Here is an 18,751-nt window from a genome sequence, read left to right as displayed (position 1 = left end):
TACAGGGAAAGCCTATCCTGGGGGGAGGGGGGTGGGAATTAAAGTATTGGTTTTTTTTAAGAAACATATTTAATGTCCAGTTTTAGAAAATAAAATAGAATGATCTTTTTAAAATAGAAAAGGTCATAGTGCAGATATTGAAACAAGAGACAAAGTTGCTCAGAAAGGAAACTAATAAATATATTCATATTTCTAGTAAAGCACATGGACAGGGGAAAGGTATATCTAATAATACTAAGGACTATAGCTGCTTTATAAATCAATAAGCTCCATAAACCAAGTCTGCAGCTATGAAAACAACAGCAGAAACAAATGACTTTATGCTCGCATTCTTACTAGCATTAAAGAAACGGACCTCCCTCTTAAGCAAACTGAGCCAGAAAAAGTAAAATGAAACCTATGCAGACTCTCTTTTTGAGATTAACATAACCTTGCTTCTTTTCTTTTTATTTTTTAAACTGGAATTTTCTATGAAAATAGATATTTTATAGAATATATTCTAATTACAATCCCCCCCCTTAATTCCTGCCAGATCCTTCCCACATGGCCTTCCACCCAAATCCACCTTTTGTTCCTTCTCTTATTAAAAAATGGACATCTAAATAATAATGAAATAAAGTAAAAACAAGAGAAGAAAAAGCGCCAAAGAGAAAGCACAGGCAGCAGATAGTCAGTTATCCATAAAAACACAAAACTGGAAACAAGAATATATATGCAATAGAGCTGAGGGTGAAAGAAAAAGAAAAATCCGACCAAGTACTGTGAGACAAAAACCTCCAAGAGCTGCCGCTGTGTTTGTTCTGTGTTGCTCTGCTGCTGGGAACGGAGCCTGCTCTCAAGCATGGTTTGTATACCACTGAACAAAATGAGAACTCCACTGAACAAAATGAGTTTTTCCTTTGGGAGTGGTTATCAAGTGGAGATAACTGCTAGGTTAGGGATGGGAGCCTGTGTCCTCTTCCCCTCGCTGCTCTCAGACCCCATTTGGCTTAGACGTGTGCATGCTGCTGGTCTCTGTGAGTTCATATATGCTTCAGTCCTGTTGTGTCTAGATGGCCCCATTTCCTTGGGTCGTCCATCCCTTCCGGCTCTTACAGTCGTTCCACCCCCTCTTCTGCAGAGTTCTACAAGCCCTGAAAGGAAGGATTTGATGAAGACATCTCATGTAGGACTGAGTGTTTCAAGGTCTTTACTCTCTGAACACTGTCCAGCTGTGGGTCTCTGTTCCCATCTAGTGCAAGACAAAGCTTCTCTGATGATGAGTGAACAAGACACTGACCTATGAGTACAGCAGAATGTCTTAAGGAATAATGTCATTGCTACCTTCCTTTAGCAGAACAGTAGCATTTAGTTTTCCCCCTACGTCCCTGGCCTATCCAGCCTCAGGTTCTTGGTCCCCTGCGCAGCATTGGGTATGGGTTCCATCTCATGGAGTGAGGCTTGAGTCCAATCAGATATTGCTCGGTTACTCCAACAAGCTTTGGGCCACTGTTACACCAGCATATCTTGCAGTCCACCATTGTAGATGGAAGGTTTCTTAGTTTAACTTTTCTCTTTTCAGAGTTCAGTGTACCTCCCATTGCCTTGAACACTAGTTAGAAGGGGTGAAGTCTCAAGGAAGGCACTGGTTCAGCCTCTTGGTGTTCAGAGTTATGTAGGTGCTGTCTTCAGCAACACAGCCTTATCAGTTTGTGAAGAACAATAGCCTGAGCTGTTAGAGGCTTTCCATGAGGCACCTTTGGCCAACAACTCAATTAGATGTCACCCATTTCCAGCTACGGATGTTTCATTTGGTGATAAGAGATATCAAGTTGGGACTCTATCTCTCACATTATTTGGGTCTGTTTCATAGTGTATATATTTTAAGAAGCTTCTACTGTATTAGTAGAAGCTTTTCCAGGCGACTCCTCAAATGGTCCTTAGTTTTAGCTGTTCCATCCTCTCTTCCCCTCACTCTGTTTGATCCTCTGTTCTAGCCCCATCACCTGCACCACCACCCACCCTTGCCCATTCATAACAATTGATTCTTTTTCCTCTTTCTAGGGAGACTCACACCTCCCTCTAGTCACCTACTCCATGCCTAACTTACGTGCTTAACCCATCATAGACTTTATAACAGCAAAGACGTTACATATATCATTCGTATAAGCAAACATATGCCAAGTCTGTCTTTTTAGGTACTGTTACCTCACGCAGGATGATTTTTTTTTTTCTAGCTCCATCCATTTCCCTATGATTTTTATTTCATTTTTTTAATGGCTAATGGCTCTTGAGGTTGGGTTTTATGCAAGGTGAGAAGCGTGCATATAACCTTGCACCTTAAAATCAGAGAAAGCTGCATGAAGAAAATGCTATAGACTGATCGCGATAATCAATGTAAATATCAAATGCTAAAGAAGACACCAGTCCATTAATTTACTAACTCATAAAAACAACATGTCATTAACAAAGTGCTGAGCTATGTAAACCAAGCTCAACAAGCACCGCACCAGCAATATTAAAAACAGCCACATGTAAATGCCATAGGAGAAAACACGGGTAGCTAAGGATTCTGACATCTCTCATAACCTATCATGATTTTAAGTGAAAATAAAAGATAAAAAGACACAAGAAAAAGTTTTCTTGTCAAACAGTACAAAAAGAAATGTTTCTGTGATCAGTGATTGTTTCAAATCTAGGAACAGGGGCCACAGACGGATACACTTTAGAAACATGTCAAAGAAGAAGAAGGCCATAGCCCATGTTGTCTGTGATTTTATTCCACACTGGCCCTTAGGTTCCACCCACTGAATGAGACCAATTTGAGAGTTGGGGGAAATAACAGGATAATTAAAAACCAGTCCAGCGTGCCTCTAAGACTACTGAATATAAAAGTCAACTAGAAACTCGTATTCTTCTATATACTATCAGCAACAAGTCAGATGCAATGAAAGAAAGCATCTCATCCCCACTAAGAAGAAAACTCCTAAGGTACTAAGGAGTAATTTTAAGGTACATAAGGCCCTCAAACAACTAATATGAACTTAACAACTTTTATAAAATGTTATTGAATATGATGCAAAAGACCTTCCGCTCAAATTAGTCTACAAATTTGATACAATTATAATCAAAACTCCAACAGGTTTTCATGGAGCATAATAAAGGACTTTCATTAGCAATTACCATATGATAGTAAGAGGTAGGATGATTCAGACAGAATGATAACCAGAATGGCAATAGGCAAGCGGATCACTGTGAGACATCTCGGGCGCAGACAGACGTAACCGGAAACTAATAGATGATAGACGTGGTATTCAGATCGGAGAAGAGGGACCAAGTGCTCAAACAGCATGCTAGGCAACTGACAGAGAAAAACAACTCTGACTCTTTCTCCACTCTAAACTCAATTAACAAACTAAGTTTACATCAGTAAAAGTAATCAACAAGAGACTCACACAAGGACAAATACTCAGCCAGCACATAGAAAAAACCTGCACAAATGTACTACTCAGGAAAACGCACAGTAAAGAAATGGCTCCACACTGTTTAGCAAGGCCTCCTTTATCTCCAAGATGAATGGCATTGTCAAAGCCTTGCCTCACTTGCAGTTTGCTCCGCTTTCCCCAGGCAGCTGCTGCCATACCTTCCCTGTCGTCATGGACCCCCTCTGAAACCATTCACCCAAATAAACTTTTCTTCCATCATTCACTTTAGGCCATGGTATTTTAATCACAGCAACAAAAGTAACTGATAAAGTCAAAGAACTTAAAGGACATATGGAGAGGTGACCTCACAAACTATAACCAGCAGGCCACCCCAGCAAGACTTCTCCTGAGATACTGACACAGGATCCAAAGCCTGCGACCATCCTTCCTCCCATGAGAAAGCCTCTGGCAACAGATAGAACAGATAGAAGGTAAATCATTCCACAGGAACCAACTCTAAGAAAAGGAGACTGACTTTGCGTCCACTACTTTGCAGTGCTTAACGCTGCTTTTCATTACATGGAAAAAGGTAAAGGTCCCCTCAAAGCCATCGTGTGTTAGGCCTGCCCCTCAAGCTCCAGCTGAAAATGACGGTCAACCTCTAACTACTACGATGTTTTTTTAGTGACTCTTCCTAATTTCTCAACAATTGTAGGACTCATAGTCCTTCACTCTTTGAGACACGTATTTTAAAAATGTCAAACTGTAATGGTTAAAAAGTCCAGGCCCTCTTACCCAGCTGACTTCAACTCCCACCAAAGCCAGACACAAACACACCTGGGACTATTAGCATTTAATATAGGAATTTCCATAAGCATTTCCAATATAAAAGAGAAAGCAAAGCTCTCTCCTTAAACATGACCTTTCCAGAACACTCTAAGCCATTTAACTTGGGAACAAGAAAAAGCCCAAATTAATATTTTCCAGATCCCACTGCCCTGTTTATAAGCCACAGGCACCTTTTAAAAATGTATAGGTCACTGCTTACATTAAAGTGACAAAGTACAAAATTAAAGGTTTCTTATCAACAGTGATCTCTCTATTGTACTGTCAGGGATGCAAAGCAAACCACGGCTCAGCTCCAGCTTTGAGCCTACTGACAATCGCAGTGCACACACTCGGGCTTTGGCTTCCCGAGAACTGGGGTGGGAAGCAATCTTCCTCTCCCCTTTCTGTGTAATTGTGTGCATTCTGCAGAGAGAGGAAAATAAGTGTGGAAATTTTCTCTAATTTTCTCTTGCAAAAAGGAACAATTGTCACTTCAGTCCCATTCTTGTGCTCACTAGATGCAATTTGCTTTCAGAATAAATGTATAAAAATCAAGATTTTAAAATGGGGGGGCACCCACTTGCTCTATCTAAGTATTCAAACCAAGTATCCTCCAATAACTACCAAGTAACAGGGGCATGCCTCCTCTGTGAAATGGAGAAAAAAAATGGAATGTTTTTAAGCAAGGCAACTGTCTCCTTTCAGCTTATACTGCCCTTTCATGGTAGAGTCCTTTTTCCCTGGCTTGAACTGAGTGTCTACTAATATGTGAAAAGGTGGCCAATTCATAACAGTCAGCGATCTGTAACTATATATATATTTTTGAGAAATTTAGGAAAGAGCATTTTAAAACTGAAAAAAAAATCCTAATGTTTTGATTTTTGCTTTTCTTATTTTTCTCAATTTTTATACTTCATATATATATTAAATACTGAAAAGAAATGTCAATAAAGTAATTCCCAGTGACAGGGAGAAAATGTATTCAAAGTAATAAAATAGTAATTTTTACTAAGATAGACAGATAGACAGATGGTGAGGGAGGGCAGACAGACAGACAGATGAGGGGTAAAGAAACTCCACGACACACACATATAAAAGGAATCAATGGCTCAGGTGTTGCTCTGGATCACTAGTTGGCACCACTTACAGTAATAATGGTTTCACAGACAACTCAACAACATCCACCCAAATCAGTAGGTAAAATACGATTTGAAAAATGAGATTTTTTTTTTTCAAGTCTCCTCATAAAACAAACAATTAAAAAGGAGTAGCAGCAGTGCTGGAGCAGAGCGGCCTAGGGACAGCCCCACAGTCAAAGCTCAGCTCTCACCGACACATGACTTCTTACGTGGCACTCTGAAAAGACAGGAACCAGTTTTGTGGGTTCCCTTCCAAGAACCCAAAGACCCCTAACTTAAAGGCACCCTATTAGACACCCTACTAGAATCCTACTAAGTCACCACTGCTGAGAACTAAATGCAGACGTCAACACCCTGTGGCCTGGGTTGTAGTCTGGGCCAGAGAAGAACATGACTAGCAAAACTTGCATGAAACCTACAGTTCAGCCATCAGGTCGGATGGTGCTAAACAGCCCATTGTGGTCACCGCCCTGTGATCACGGGAGACAGCGCACAGGTAGATAAATTAAATACAAAATATCTACACCAAGGATGGAGCATGGGCCAGAGGAACAGAAGTTGTTAGTAAGCCCAGATGTGGGTGGCCTGCGCCAACTGCTAGGAAAGGAGCGAGTATCTGCTCACGGGGGACACTCGCTAACCAGCTATCACCAAAGAAAACTAAGTTTTCAATATCACAGCCAGAAAGATTAACCAACTTCCAGGATGAGAAAGGAAGCTACCTGAACAGGTACTGACACACACTAGGCTCAATGCTGCCTGCGGTGGCTTGACGGCAATCTTTTATTGAGTGTTATACATAAATTGCAGGCGTAAATGGCCGCTACTTACGATGGCAATTCTGACGGGAATGGTTGGTCTAACTGAAGTTTCTAAGCTTACCTCTGGGTACAGGTGGTTTGAATTTCAGAGCCTGAAGCGTACGCATGGTGGACTCGCTCACTTTGTTCTGTGTGCTTTACACCCTACTGCTTCGGCTACACCTGTGAATGGCGACTTAGGAGCCAGGAATGAAATAGCACTGCTGCCAGAGAAAGGAAACATCTTAAATTACCTCAGCAGTGTCTAACCCTGTCTCTAGATAGGTGTCATTTCCCATTTTACTTCAGACTGTGTTTGCAGCATTCCAAACAATATAAACTACTCATAAAGGCTCTTTAATGTAAATATATTTACATTTGTTCTAGCTGGTTTTTGTCAACCTGACATAAATTAAGAGTTACTGGGGAAAAAGAACTCTCAACTGAAAGGAAAAAAAAAAAAAAAAGCCTCTATAAGATTTGCCTGTAGGCAAGACTGTAGTGCATTCTCTTGATTGATGTGAGAGGGCCCAGCCTACTGTGGGTGGCGCCACTCCTGGGCTTGCGTTCATAGGTGCTATAAAAATGCAAGCTGAGTAAACCATGAAGGGCAGGACAGCAAGCCACGGCACCATCCCATCCTTGGATGCTTGTGTAGTGGCAGTGATGTGGAAGTGCAAGCTGAAATAGAGCCTTTCCTCCACCCGTTGCTTATGGTGGCCTTCCATCACAGCAACAGAAGCCAGCACTATACCTGCGGCCCTCTCAAAACCATTTCGGAACACTGTACACTTCAGGTATATTAGAAAGGATGGCAACATCGCGGTAAAACATGAATGCCAAGGAGACCCAATTACACAGAAGTGCTTTGTTCTACTTAACATCATACAGCTAAAATTTCAATATAAGAAGGAATGGAGATCTAAGAGTAACATTGCAGCTTCTGAAATGGTTTGATGACAAACTAATTCACAGAACAGCAAACTTCTGCGAAGCCCAGACGGACAATACCACGAGCAGGACATTTTCTGTCAGAACTACTCAGATCTGCCACTACACAAGCAACCAAGGATGGGATTTGAAGGAGCAGGAAGGGTTGTGATCCAATGAAACTTTATTTACAAAATGAGCCGCGATGTGGTGCTGCCTGGTGTCTGGCCCATGCCCCCAAAACAATCAGAGTAATTAGACTTCAGCTGTTGTAACTCCACTGTTGAGCACATTCGAGACACCAGCACTGACTCATTCATCCTCCACCCAAGAGATTAGGTAGAGATTAGTATTCCCATAGAAGAGTTTATAAACAAACAAACAAACAAAAAAAAAAAAAAAGCCAAGGACATACAAACTCGAGGATGTCTCATTCTACATTCTGAACTATAACCAGAGGCTATACTTCTCTTATGGGATGAACTGCATACCTGTGGGTTATACATACCATGTGCAACCTATAGAACTGCGTCTATTTATCTCCTCAAGGGCTTGGATCACAGGTGGGCACCACCACACCCAGTTTATGTGGTGTTCTGCTAACTGAGCTATATCCCAAACCAGAGTTATACCCATTGTAGCAAAGACTAAATAACAGTCCAAACCCCAGGAAAGCACTTCTCACGAACCTCCTGGAGCTTCAAGGACACGAGTCCCAGCTGGTCGTGGCGTCTTTCCACCAGTTCTCTTTCCAAGCGCATTTCTCTTTCTATTTCCTGAAGCCGCCGCTCCACTCGATCTGAAACCTCAAGATGAACAGAGAACAAACAAGTGGCATTACAGAACTAGCAGCGGGGAGGGGACCACATGCTGCCCCGAAACACTTCGCCTAATGCACTGACTTGCTCACAGAGCCCTTTCTAATGACACCATTTAGAACGCCTGGCCAAAAAGCTAACTAAAAGTTACAAAACAAAGCAATTGTCAGTTTCAAATATCCATACCTCGATCCCAACAGCAGGACTCAAAATTTTCAAACTACAGCACAGTAATTGCTCAGCATTCGAATACACTAAGTAGAAAAGAGTGCCCTCTGGTGACGCAAGGTGAAATAGCAGCTCTGCCACCAATTGCCTTTATTAACTTATTCCCTTCAGGTCCTTGTCTCTTTTTTACCCATGAGCCTGATGGTCTTGAAGACCCTGCTGTGAGTGTGCAGTACCTCATCCAAAAGGCTCCGCATGAGCTCGCCAAGGTTTTCAACTGCGATTTACTAAAAAAAGAAAAGCTGAAAAGATCACACACTAAAGGCAAATTGAAAAATGTTTAATTAGGACTCAAAAACAAACATGAAGGAATTCTCCTTTCTGACACAAGGTCTTCCTTAATAAACCGTTGTGCAAATTCAAATGGATCTTATATATGTCACTTTATATCTCCATAAAATAATTTACATTGGCAATGTACATGTCTGGAGAACAGAAGACATTTCCTATTCATTTAAAAGAATAAATAAAACCCTATTATTTAAAATATTTTCTGCTGGTTCTGTGCTTCATGATATCGTCATAAAATAATTTACATTGGTGACATATATGTCTAGGGAACATAAAACATTTCATAGTCATGTAAAAGAATAAATAAAGCCTATTATTTAAAACGGTTTTGCTAGTTTTGTGTTTCATGAAAACTCAAGAGTGGTCCACTCGTAGGGCTAGAGAGACGGCTCAGTATGTAAGATGTTTGCAACTACAAGAACCTAAGTTCAGATCCCCAAACCTTCATGAAGCAGCAGAGTGGCAAGCATGTGTAATCCTGATCTCTAGTAAAATGAGACAGATACAAAAGAATTCCCAGCAGCTCATCGGCGCCTAACATGACAGACAAAGCACTAAACGGGAGAGCAGACTCTGTCTCAAACAAGGTATAAGGCAATAATCAACACCTAAGGTTGTCCTCTGAACCCCTACATCAGTGTTTCTCAACCTGTGAGATGCGACCTCTTTGGGGTTGAATGAGCCTTTCACAGGGGTCACCTATTACCCTCAGAAAACACACATGTTTACATTATGACTAATAACAACAGCAAAATCACAGTTATAAAGTAGCAACAAAAATAATGTTATGTTTGGGGGGTCACCACAACATGAAGAACTGTATTAAAGGGTCATAGCCCTGGAAGGTTGAGAACCACTGACTTATATGCACACATTAATGTACACATACAGAGAAAGAAAGAGAGAGACAGAGAGGAAGAAAGGAAGGGAGTGAGAGATCTTTTTAAGAACAACTGAGGGACTTGGCTACAGTGATAGTGGTGCTTTGAACTTTACTGTGCTGTGGAACAGTCACACGGCTCAGTAAATTTACTACAAAGCACTAAATTACATATTAAAATAGATTAATGTGATGAAAAAATATAGCTCAGGAAACCTGTCATTGAAAAAGACATATAGCAGATCCCGGGCGGCAGCATTGCCCCCAATCTCACAAAACGCAGAGGAAGCGGGCCTCCCAGGAGCTCTAACCTGGGCAGTATCTTACATAAGGAGACAGCAACGCCGGCCCCAAACAGGGAATAACTGGGACCCACTAGGTCCCAGGAATTCACTCCTGGCCTGGAACACTGGTTCCTTCCAGTCTAGGCCTGAGCACTGAGCAGATCCCGGGCAGCTGCATCCAATCTCACAGAACCCAGAGGAAGCCGGCCTCTAAGGAGCTCTAACCCAGGCAGTATCTTAGATAAGGACACAGCAACACCTGCCGCAAACAGGAAGTAACTGGGACCCACAAGGTCCCAGGAATTCACTCCTGGCCCCGAGCACTAGTTCTTTCCTGTCTGCGCCTGACCACTGAGCAGATCTTGGGCCGCAGCTCTAACCCCAGTAGTGACACCCACCCCACACAGTTCTGATACAACCAAGATAATAGAAAAGACAGGCTCCAGTCAGAGACAGGACAGGTAGCACTAAGGAGATCCAGATGGCAAAAGGCAAGCACAAGAACATAAGCATCAGCAACCCAGGGTACTTGGCATCATTAGAACCTAGTTCTCCCACACTAGAAAGTCCTGAATTCCCCATATCACTAGGAAAGCAAGATTCAGATTTAAAATCACTTCTCACGAGAATGATAGAGGACTTTAAGAAGGACATAAATAACACTCTCAAAGAATTTGAGAAGAACACAGGTAAACAGGTAGAAGCTCTTAAAGAGAAAACACAAAATAAGGAATTACAAGAGAATACAACCAAACAGGTGAAGTAATTAAACAAAACCATCCAGGACATTAAAATGGAAGTAGAAACAATAAAAAAAAAAATCACAAAGGGAGACTACCCTCAAGATAGAAAACCTAGGAAAAAAAATCAGGAGTCATAGGCGCAAGCATCACCAACAGAATACAAGAGATAGAAGAGAGAATCTCTGGTACAGAAGATACCATAGAAAATATTGACACAACTGTCAAAGAAAACACAAAATGCAAAAAGTTCTTAACACAAAACTTCCAGGAAATCCAGGACACAATGAGAAGAACAAACCTAAGGATAATAGGTATAGATGAGAGTGAAGATTCCCAACTTAAAGGGCCAATAAATATCTTCAACAAAATTATAGAAGAAAACTTCCCTAACCTAAAGAACGAGATGCCCATAAACATACAAGAAGCCTATACAATGCCAAATAGACTAGACCAGAAAATACCTCCTGTCACATAATAATCAAAACACCAAGTGCACAAAACAAAGAAAGAATATTAAATGCAGTAAGGGATAAAGGCCAAGTAACATACAAAAGCAGACCTATCAGAATTACACCAGACTTTTCACCAGATACTATAAAAGAGAGAAGATGCTAGACAGATGTCATATAGACTCTAAGAGAACACAAATGCCAGCCCAGGCTACTATACCTAGCAAAACTCTCAATTACCATAAATGGAGAAACCAAGATATTCCACGACAAAACCAACTTTACACAATATCTTTCTACAAACCCAGCATTCCAAAAGATAATAGCAGGAAAGCTCCAATACGAGGAGGGAAATTATACCCTAGAAAGAGCAAGAAAATAATCCTCTTCCAACAAATCCAAAAGAAGATAGCCACACAGATAATTCCACCTCTATTAACAAAAATAACAGGAAGCAACAATCACTGTTCTTTAATATCTCTTAACATCAATGGACTCAATTCCCCAGTTAAAAGACATAGGCTAACGGACTGGATACGTAAACAGGACCCAGCATTTTGCTGCATACAGGAAACCCACCTCAGTGACAAAGACAGACTCTACCTTAGAGTAAAAGTCTGGAAAACAATTTTTCAAGCAAATGGTCCTAAGAAACAAGCTGGAGTAGCCACTCTAAAATCTCCAGCCTGAGAACACAAAGGGCGGGACTCATGGCTCCACCTGTATAGGTAGTTGAGGGTGGCCTTGCCTGGCATCAGTGGAAGTTGATGGCCTTGGAGCCTGAAAGTTTGGATTCCCTAGTGTTGGGGAATTTGAGAGCAGGGAGGCAGGAATGGGAGGATGGTGGTAGCACACCCTCATAGTAATAGGAGGGGGGATGGGGCAAGGGGTTTTGGGAGGGGAATGGGAAAGGAGATAAAATTGAAAGGTAAATAAATAAAATATCCAATTTAAAAAAAAACAGATAATAGGTCTGGCAATTGTAGTTGAGCAGTTGAGACTTTTTGTCAACAACTTATTACTGGGATTTCATATAATCCTCAAAGACAAGGTATTGTGGAAGAGGCCCATGGAACTTTAAAAAGATTGGTGAGACATACTGTTGCTGAGACAAAAAAATGATGCTGACCTGTGAGCTTGCTGAGTACCTTGACCAGGGTGACTGGGGAGCTGTATTGGATATATGTTCCTGACCCACCTTTGCTTGATTATATCCCAGATGGGACAAGCTGCCTTGCCTCAAGTTCTTAAACCTTGTGGGACAAAGAATCGAAAAGAGAAACCATGTCTCTTGTATTCTTAAAAGTACCCAGCTATTAGGACTTAATCATGTACTGGTCTAGAAATCAATCCAATATGGGAAATAACAGTCTACTTTTGGAAGACTGGATCTGGACTTTGTCGGGAACATATTTGGAAGCTAGCTGTAGCTCGATAGGATGTTAGGATAGCAAGAGATAATGTTGGGACAGGATCTGGATTTCAAACAAGGGTTAGTGAATGTTTTAAGGCTCTTTTAATTGTCAAGCTAAAAATGGTTTTGTCTCTTCTACAGCATTTATTGTAAGCTGCATTGACTGTATAATTTCCAATTATGTTAGTGTGTTAAAACCTGGCATGTCTGTTATGGGGGGGTCCATCAACCAGCTTTTGTCTCACTGCCCTGAATATTAGAAAACCTTGATTCTCTGAAAAAAGCTTGAAAGTGCTGGAAGAAATGAGTTAAGCTTTAAGCAGAAGCAAGAGGGTAGCAGGCTTGATTATTGCTGGTATAAAATCTTTAAATCCATTAATTGCTAGCACCACTGCTTCTGTAATAGCATTGACAAAAGGAGTTAGGACAACTATTTCTGTTAACCATCTAGCAAAAAAAGTTACTAATGCATTGATATACAAAAGGATTTATATAGGTATCTGAAACGATGAATGATGCTCTATAACCCATTCAAATTATATGAAGGAGGTTCAGGGTTCAAAAGTTAGAAGCCATCCCAAGTGTCATGACAAATATTGGAGTAGTGTTACTTCTGAAATTCACATGATTGTCATTATAATTAGAAAAGAGTTTAAAGACACCTGTAGGATATTTGGCATAATCCTAACACCTCTCTGGGTGTGTTAACTTTGCATAATGAGATCATAAATTTAAAGAATGCTGCTCTGTTGACCTTTGATGCTGCAGATAATGCAGATAAAATTATCCATTGCCTGAGCTCAGTATTTCCATGTTGGACAAACCTCAGGAATGGCATATATAGCTTGATCAGGCTAGTCCTTCTTGTCCTAGGAATACTTTTATACCTGCCCATCAGGTTAAAGCTTATCTTTAACAACATCAACATGTTGGCAACCAAAGTACATGGCTTAAACCTGAAAATGAACCCACAGACAAAGTTATTAAATTACCAGGCTGTCAGGCCAAGGACGGGTAAGATTCTGCACAGAGCCTTACCAACCTAAGACAGAAATGCATTGCCTTTGATAATGCATAATCCATGATGGGTAAGGAAGGCATTCTTGTCAGAATGACCTAAGACAGGCTCAGTCTTGTTAATGAAATAAAAAAGAGGGAGAGGTGCAGAGCCTTTGGGCCTGCTTGGCAAGAAGCTGACATGGGCCAGGGACAAGGAAAGGGGCTGCTTGACAGGAATATGACATTGCCAAGGACAAGGAAGTAGGCGTCAAGCAGGTATCTGACATTAGACTAGAACAAAGAAGCAATGTCAGGTAGGAGTCTAAATCGTGGGCTACAACAAAGAAGTAATCTCAGGCAGAAATCTAAATATTAGGCCAGAACGAAGAAGTAATTTCAGACAGGAATCTAAATTTTAGGCTAGAACAAGGAAGTAGGCTTCAGACATGAAAATGACCTTGGGCTAGGATAGGGAAGTAGGCTCAGATACTTTAGTCATCCTGATAAGCTTTTAGAGACAGTGATCACAGGAGTGTTCACATAACTGGGTTTAATGCCTTGCTTTTTCTTTGACTATTTGTGTTTATTGTATTGCTTGTTCCGTGACTATTTGCATCTATTGTATTGCTAAACCCTCAACCTAGAACTGATCTTATTACTTGCATGTAATCAAAATGGCATAAAAGCATAAAAGAAGAGGGGGTACAGGATAGGGGGGTTCGAGGGAGGGGAAACAGGGAAAGGGGATGACATCTGTATTGTAAATAAATAAAATATCCAATGAAAAAAATTAAAAAAAAAAAGAAAGAAAGAAAGAAAGAAAAAGACATATAAAGCCAGGTTTGGTGGTGCATGCCTATAACTCTGGTGCTTGGGAAATAAATGTATGGAAGGCATGAGTTCAAGGACAATCCTAAACTACATAATTGAAGGCCAACATGACCTTCAAAAATCTAAAAGGGAAGGGCCAGCCTAGAGTCATCTGAGAGGAAAGCCTCCATTTCTTAATCAGATTGGCCTGTGGGGGATTGTATTGTTCTTAATTGATGCAAGAGGGCCCAGCCCACAGTGAGTAGTGCCATTCTCTGGGTAGACAGTCCTGAGTTGCATAAAAAGCTAGGTAAGCATGAGCCTGGGAATTTATTCTTTCAAGCTTCTGCTTCAAGAGTCTGTTCAGTTCTTGCTCTGACTCCCCTCAATGATTAACTATGTGGCCTGGAAGTGTGAGCCAAATAAACCCTTTCTTTCTCCAAATTGCTTTTGGTCGTGGTGTTTGTCGCTGTAGCAAAATGAAACTAGAACACTTCTTAAGTAAGTACTTGTTATTTGTTCTACTGCTGTAATCTATACAAAACCCATGTTCTGTTACATGCAGCATATACTAAATTCTTGGAATTTCATCAATGACCACTGCGATCAGAAATAGCTAGATCTATGCTTACATTTTCAGTATTAACGGGGAGACAACTACAAAAAAACTAAAGTACCTTGAAATGTTCTCCATAAATAAATTATGTACTCCAATTACACTCAACACGGTGAAATACAGACAGCTAATGAAGTGCAATTTCCCCTATGAGGGAAATGCACTTGGATTATCACAGTTTAAGTGTTACCACAAGCAGTCACCGTGAGCTCGTGCTATCAATAAAGACTACTCTTTTCCAAAGCACAGTTTGAATCGACCCAAAAAAGACTATGATTCACAGGGAATTAACAAATCTTATTCTGGCATGCAGGACAACAACCAACACTTTTTGTCTCTCGAAGAAAAATGTGTTCCATAAACTTTCAAGATGTATTTTATTTACTGTGGAAATGCATGAAAAATAATTGCAGCCTCAGAACAATGTACAATAAATGTGATTAACAACGAGCACCAGCAGAAAGTTAAAGTGGCAGGAGCAGAGGCTCCCATTCATCTTCTCCCGTGGATGGACTCAATACTGAAATTCCACACGGTGAACCTGTTTGGCGCTGGCAATTGTAGTTAAACTTAACTCTAGAGGGGAGAACAGCTGCAGCTTCTGTGAGGTTTAATGCTCACAAACAAAACTGCGTCTTCTCTGACAGCATGCCTTCCTGATTTCACAGACACAGCACAATATGTCAAACAGTTCTATATTGTAAATGTCAACTTTGGTTGGAATAAATGAGTCAGAAAATCTAAATTAAGCTTTATACAAACATCATGTGGCCTTCAGAAGACATGCTAAAATTCAGTAATATTGTTTTAAGCTTTGATTAAGACTGCTACTTTTAATCAGGATTGCATACCAATCGAGTTTAGTGAAACTGTTTTTTCAAGCCTTTATGTACCAGAAAACCTTAATTAAGAGCACAGTGCAGACACAAACTATGGCAATATAACTTGATAAGAGCTGTCAGGTAAAAACACAATCAGACATCTCAAACTTTCTTCACTAAAAGAGGGCTCTGCCTTAATGGAGGGGCACACTGGATGGGGAAGGCCCCAGTAACTGAGTTCCTGGTGTGTGGCAACGATGATACCAGAGAGTACAGGCATACTTACATGAACCTCCACTCACTGTTGCAAACCACTGGACCCTTACACTTTGGTATACAATAAAGAAAGCCCTAGCTATGTAGGAGACAATATTGGCAATTTGAGTGCTTTGTGGGTATGACTCAAATGAAATGACAACTGCTTACTTTAGATATCTTACCCCCACAGAAGAAACTTAAGAAAATATGCACTACCAGCGTTCCAAATTCAAACCAACAACGAGGCAATGCTTTCAAAAAAAAAAAAAACAGTGTCATGGTGTAAAGGGACATGGCCATGGCTCCCTCAGGTATAAGGAGCTCAGCAGAATACCAGAAATAACTGAGTGTAATACAATCTGCTTATAGGGACTGCGGATAGGGGTCAGTGGGACTGAGAACTTACTAAGTAAGCAAGCATGAGGATCTGAATTCTAATTCCCCAAAAACCTACACAAAAATCGAGGTTCGACCATGGGGAGAAAGATAAGAGGATGACTGGGCTTGATGGATGCCAGTATAACCAAAAAAACAGTAAACTCTGGGTTCCTTAGAGATCCACAAAATAACAAAACAAGTTTAACTCAACAAAGTTGAGCAAAAAATATAACCTGGTATTTCATTAGCAAAAAGCTCCAAGAGCCCACAAACATTAGAAAATAAGATAATGAAAACACAAAAGCAAGCCACAGTAAGAGAATAAGAGTCCTGCCATAGTGCCTGCTTAAAAGGCCTAGCTGACCAGAGCTGGGAAGCATGGAGCCACACAACTTCCCAAACCATGGTGGGGATGGACAAGTTGGTGCCACCATCTCAGAAATCTATTTACTGGTGTCTACTAAGCTTGAAATCTCCTAATATATGCACTCCATATCACGTATGTGCCAACAGAAATGCATTCACATGTACAAGAAAGTAACAATAACTGTGACAGCTGTATTTATCCATAACGGCCAAAACTCTGAAAGAACCTAAATGTCCATCTTAGGATGTTAAAAAAAAATGTATTGCAATTAAAAACTAGTGATGCCCACTAGAACAAGTGATGTCCAGAACTAGCACAGCCATAAGGAACAGCAAAAGGAACCAGACAATGAGGCAAGCCAGGAAGTGTTAACTTACTGCATGAAACATGCAAACAGCAGTGATCTTAGAAAAGACTGAAGAGCTGCAGATGGGGAGGAACCGGAAGGAACTTCCTAAGGACGCTGCAAATGTGCCATGTCCAGATCTCGGCGACAGGGAAAGGATATGTTTAGCAGTGGTCATTCACCAGAACCACAGTGGCACAGGGAGCTTTCTAGATCTTCATTTTAACTACAAGTTTTAAAAACCTTAAAGAACATGGCAAAGCTTTTGAAGTCCTACCAAGTGATAGGCTCCATTCTAGAATTTGTAAGAACTGAATGCATTAAAGCCACGTTATACACGTCTACACTTAGCTCACACTGAGCTGTGTGTCAATCAGATGAGGACTTGCTTTCCTGCCACCTAACTCTTCAATTAACTAAGTCAGTATGTTCAAACAAAAGAGACTTTGTTCAAAGAGCTTCATCTATTGTTGTTGTTATTGTTGTTGTTGCTGTTGTTATTCATATGTAGTGGGGAGGAGGTAGCAGGCCCTGGTATCCCCGCATAGGTCAGAAGACAACCTTCCAGAGCTGATTCTCTCTGTCTAAGGTGGGTTCTGGGATAGAACTCTGGTTTGCATAGCAAGTGCTTGGAGCCCCTGAGCCATATTGTCAGCCCCAGAAATGACCAATGATTGAAGTACTTGATGTTTGAAACATTTTAAATGGATACAACTTCAACTGATGGTGAGTTTAATACACCTGGGAAAAAGATCTAAGACTTCATGTGAAAATGTAAGTATGCCCTACCTAGGTCACATTACCCACTCCCAAGTCTTAACAGTTAAGAGTCAGTTTACAACAACAGAAAACACGATAGTAAGGGGTTTTTTTTTCCCCCACTATGGATCTTCACAAAAAAAGCAGAAAGAAAACACAATCATCACCAGAGAGGAAAGGAAGGTGATACAGCAAGACTTCCTGCTGTTGAGATGGGCACATTTCCCTGGATCAGCCACTGAGCCATCTCTTTGAAAACAGAAGATAGAAGAAATCCATCTCTTGACAGGTGCAGCTACTACATTCAGACTTCAAGATGAACTGACCTGTCTACGATAGGGAACTCTGAACACAAATGAAGAAATATAGTCGGCTTAAACTAGACTCTTAAATTTGAATAAAATATTCCAGGAGAAAAATATTTTATTAACTTTTTTTATCTTGAAAAAAACAAAATGTAAGAAGAAAAACCTGCTCCTGGAGCTGACAAGTTTGTTAACACTTGAGGAACATTTTCTATTAATATTTTTCTAAAAAAAAAAAAAGAAAAAAAAAACCTAAAGCAGGGAAGAAAATGATTTGTTTTGTCTGATGTTTTTAAAACTAGGTCTCAATATGTAGCCCAGGCTAAACTAGACTCAAGGATAAAGATTTGATTAAAAATAAGTACATGAACAATAAAACTTGGTCATTAAAAAATTTAAAAAGCTCACCACATTAAACAAAAGCTTGTATTTATTATGTTTCTTGTCAATGTTACCAAAGACCTGGCAGACCAGCTTAAGGAGGACTTATCACACTTTCAGAGGTTCAATAGAACACAGAAGACAGTGGCAAAGCAGAAAACAACTCCCATCGTGGCAGTCAAGAAATAGAAAGGAAGGCACTGGAGCTTGGCCGGCTTTCTCCTTTCTCCCTTCATTCTGCCTAGGCCCCAGCCTGCTGCATGGTCTCACCCACATTCAAGAAAGGCTCTCCCTTCGGTTAATCCTCCCAGGAACAACCTCATAGTATAGCCAATGTGTGCCTCTCTAATCTTCAGGAGCTTCTGAATCCAGTCACGCTGACAACAGTGACTTCCTGTCATAGTGAGCCAGGCTGTCCCATAGCAATGGTGACTACAGTCACGGATGGTCTGAGCCACTGGAACAGCTCCACAGCACTACACAGTCTCTGCACTTCTCAAATA

The 18,751-nt window shown here is 40.7% G+C and overlaps 1 protein-coding gene across 3 annotated transcripts in view; it reads right to left on the bottom strand.

Annotated features, from left to right (window-relative positions):
- Nucleotides 1–18,751, bottom strand: part of Cep128 (centrosomal protein 128) — a 342,449-nt gene that overhangs the window by 281,648 nt on the left and 42,050 nt on the right. For all 3 annotated transcript variants that reach the window (XM_076921486.1, XM_076921487.1, XM_076921489.1), the window contains exon 10: nucleotides 7,791–7,907. In XM_076921486.1, the coding sequence (XP_076777601.1) occupies nucleotides 7,791–7,907 (117 nt within the window). The remainder of the gene's footprint in view (nucleotides 1–7,790; nucleotides 7,908–18,751) is intronic.

The sequence above is a fragment of the Arvicanthis niloticus genome, chromosome 23, assembly GCF_011762505.2.
Source record: "Arvicanthis niloticus isolate mArvNil1 chromosome 23, mArvNil1.pat.X, whole genome shotgun sequence".
NCBI classification, from domain to species: domain Eukaryota; kingdom Metazoa; phylum Chordata; class Mammalia; order Rodentia; family Muridae; genus Arvicanthis; species Arvicanthis niloticus.
The sequence above is the reverse complement of the archived record's forward strand: the minus strand, read 5'-3'. Positions and strand labels throughout refer to the sequence as shown.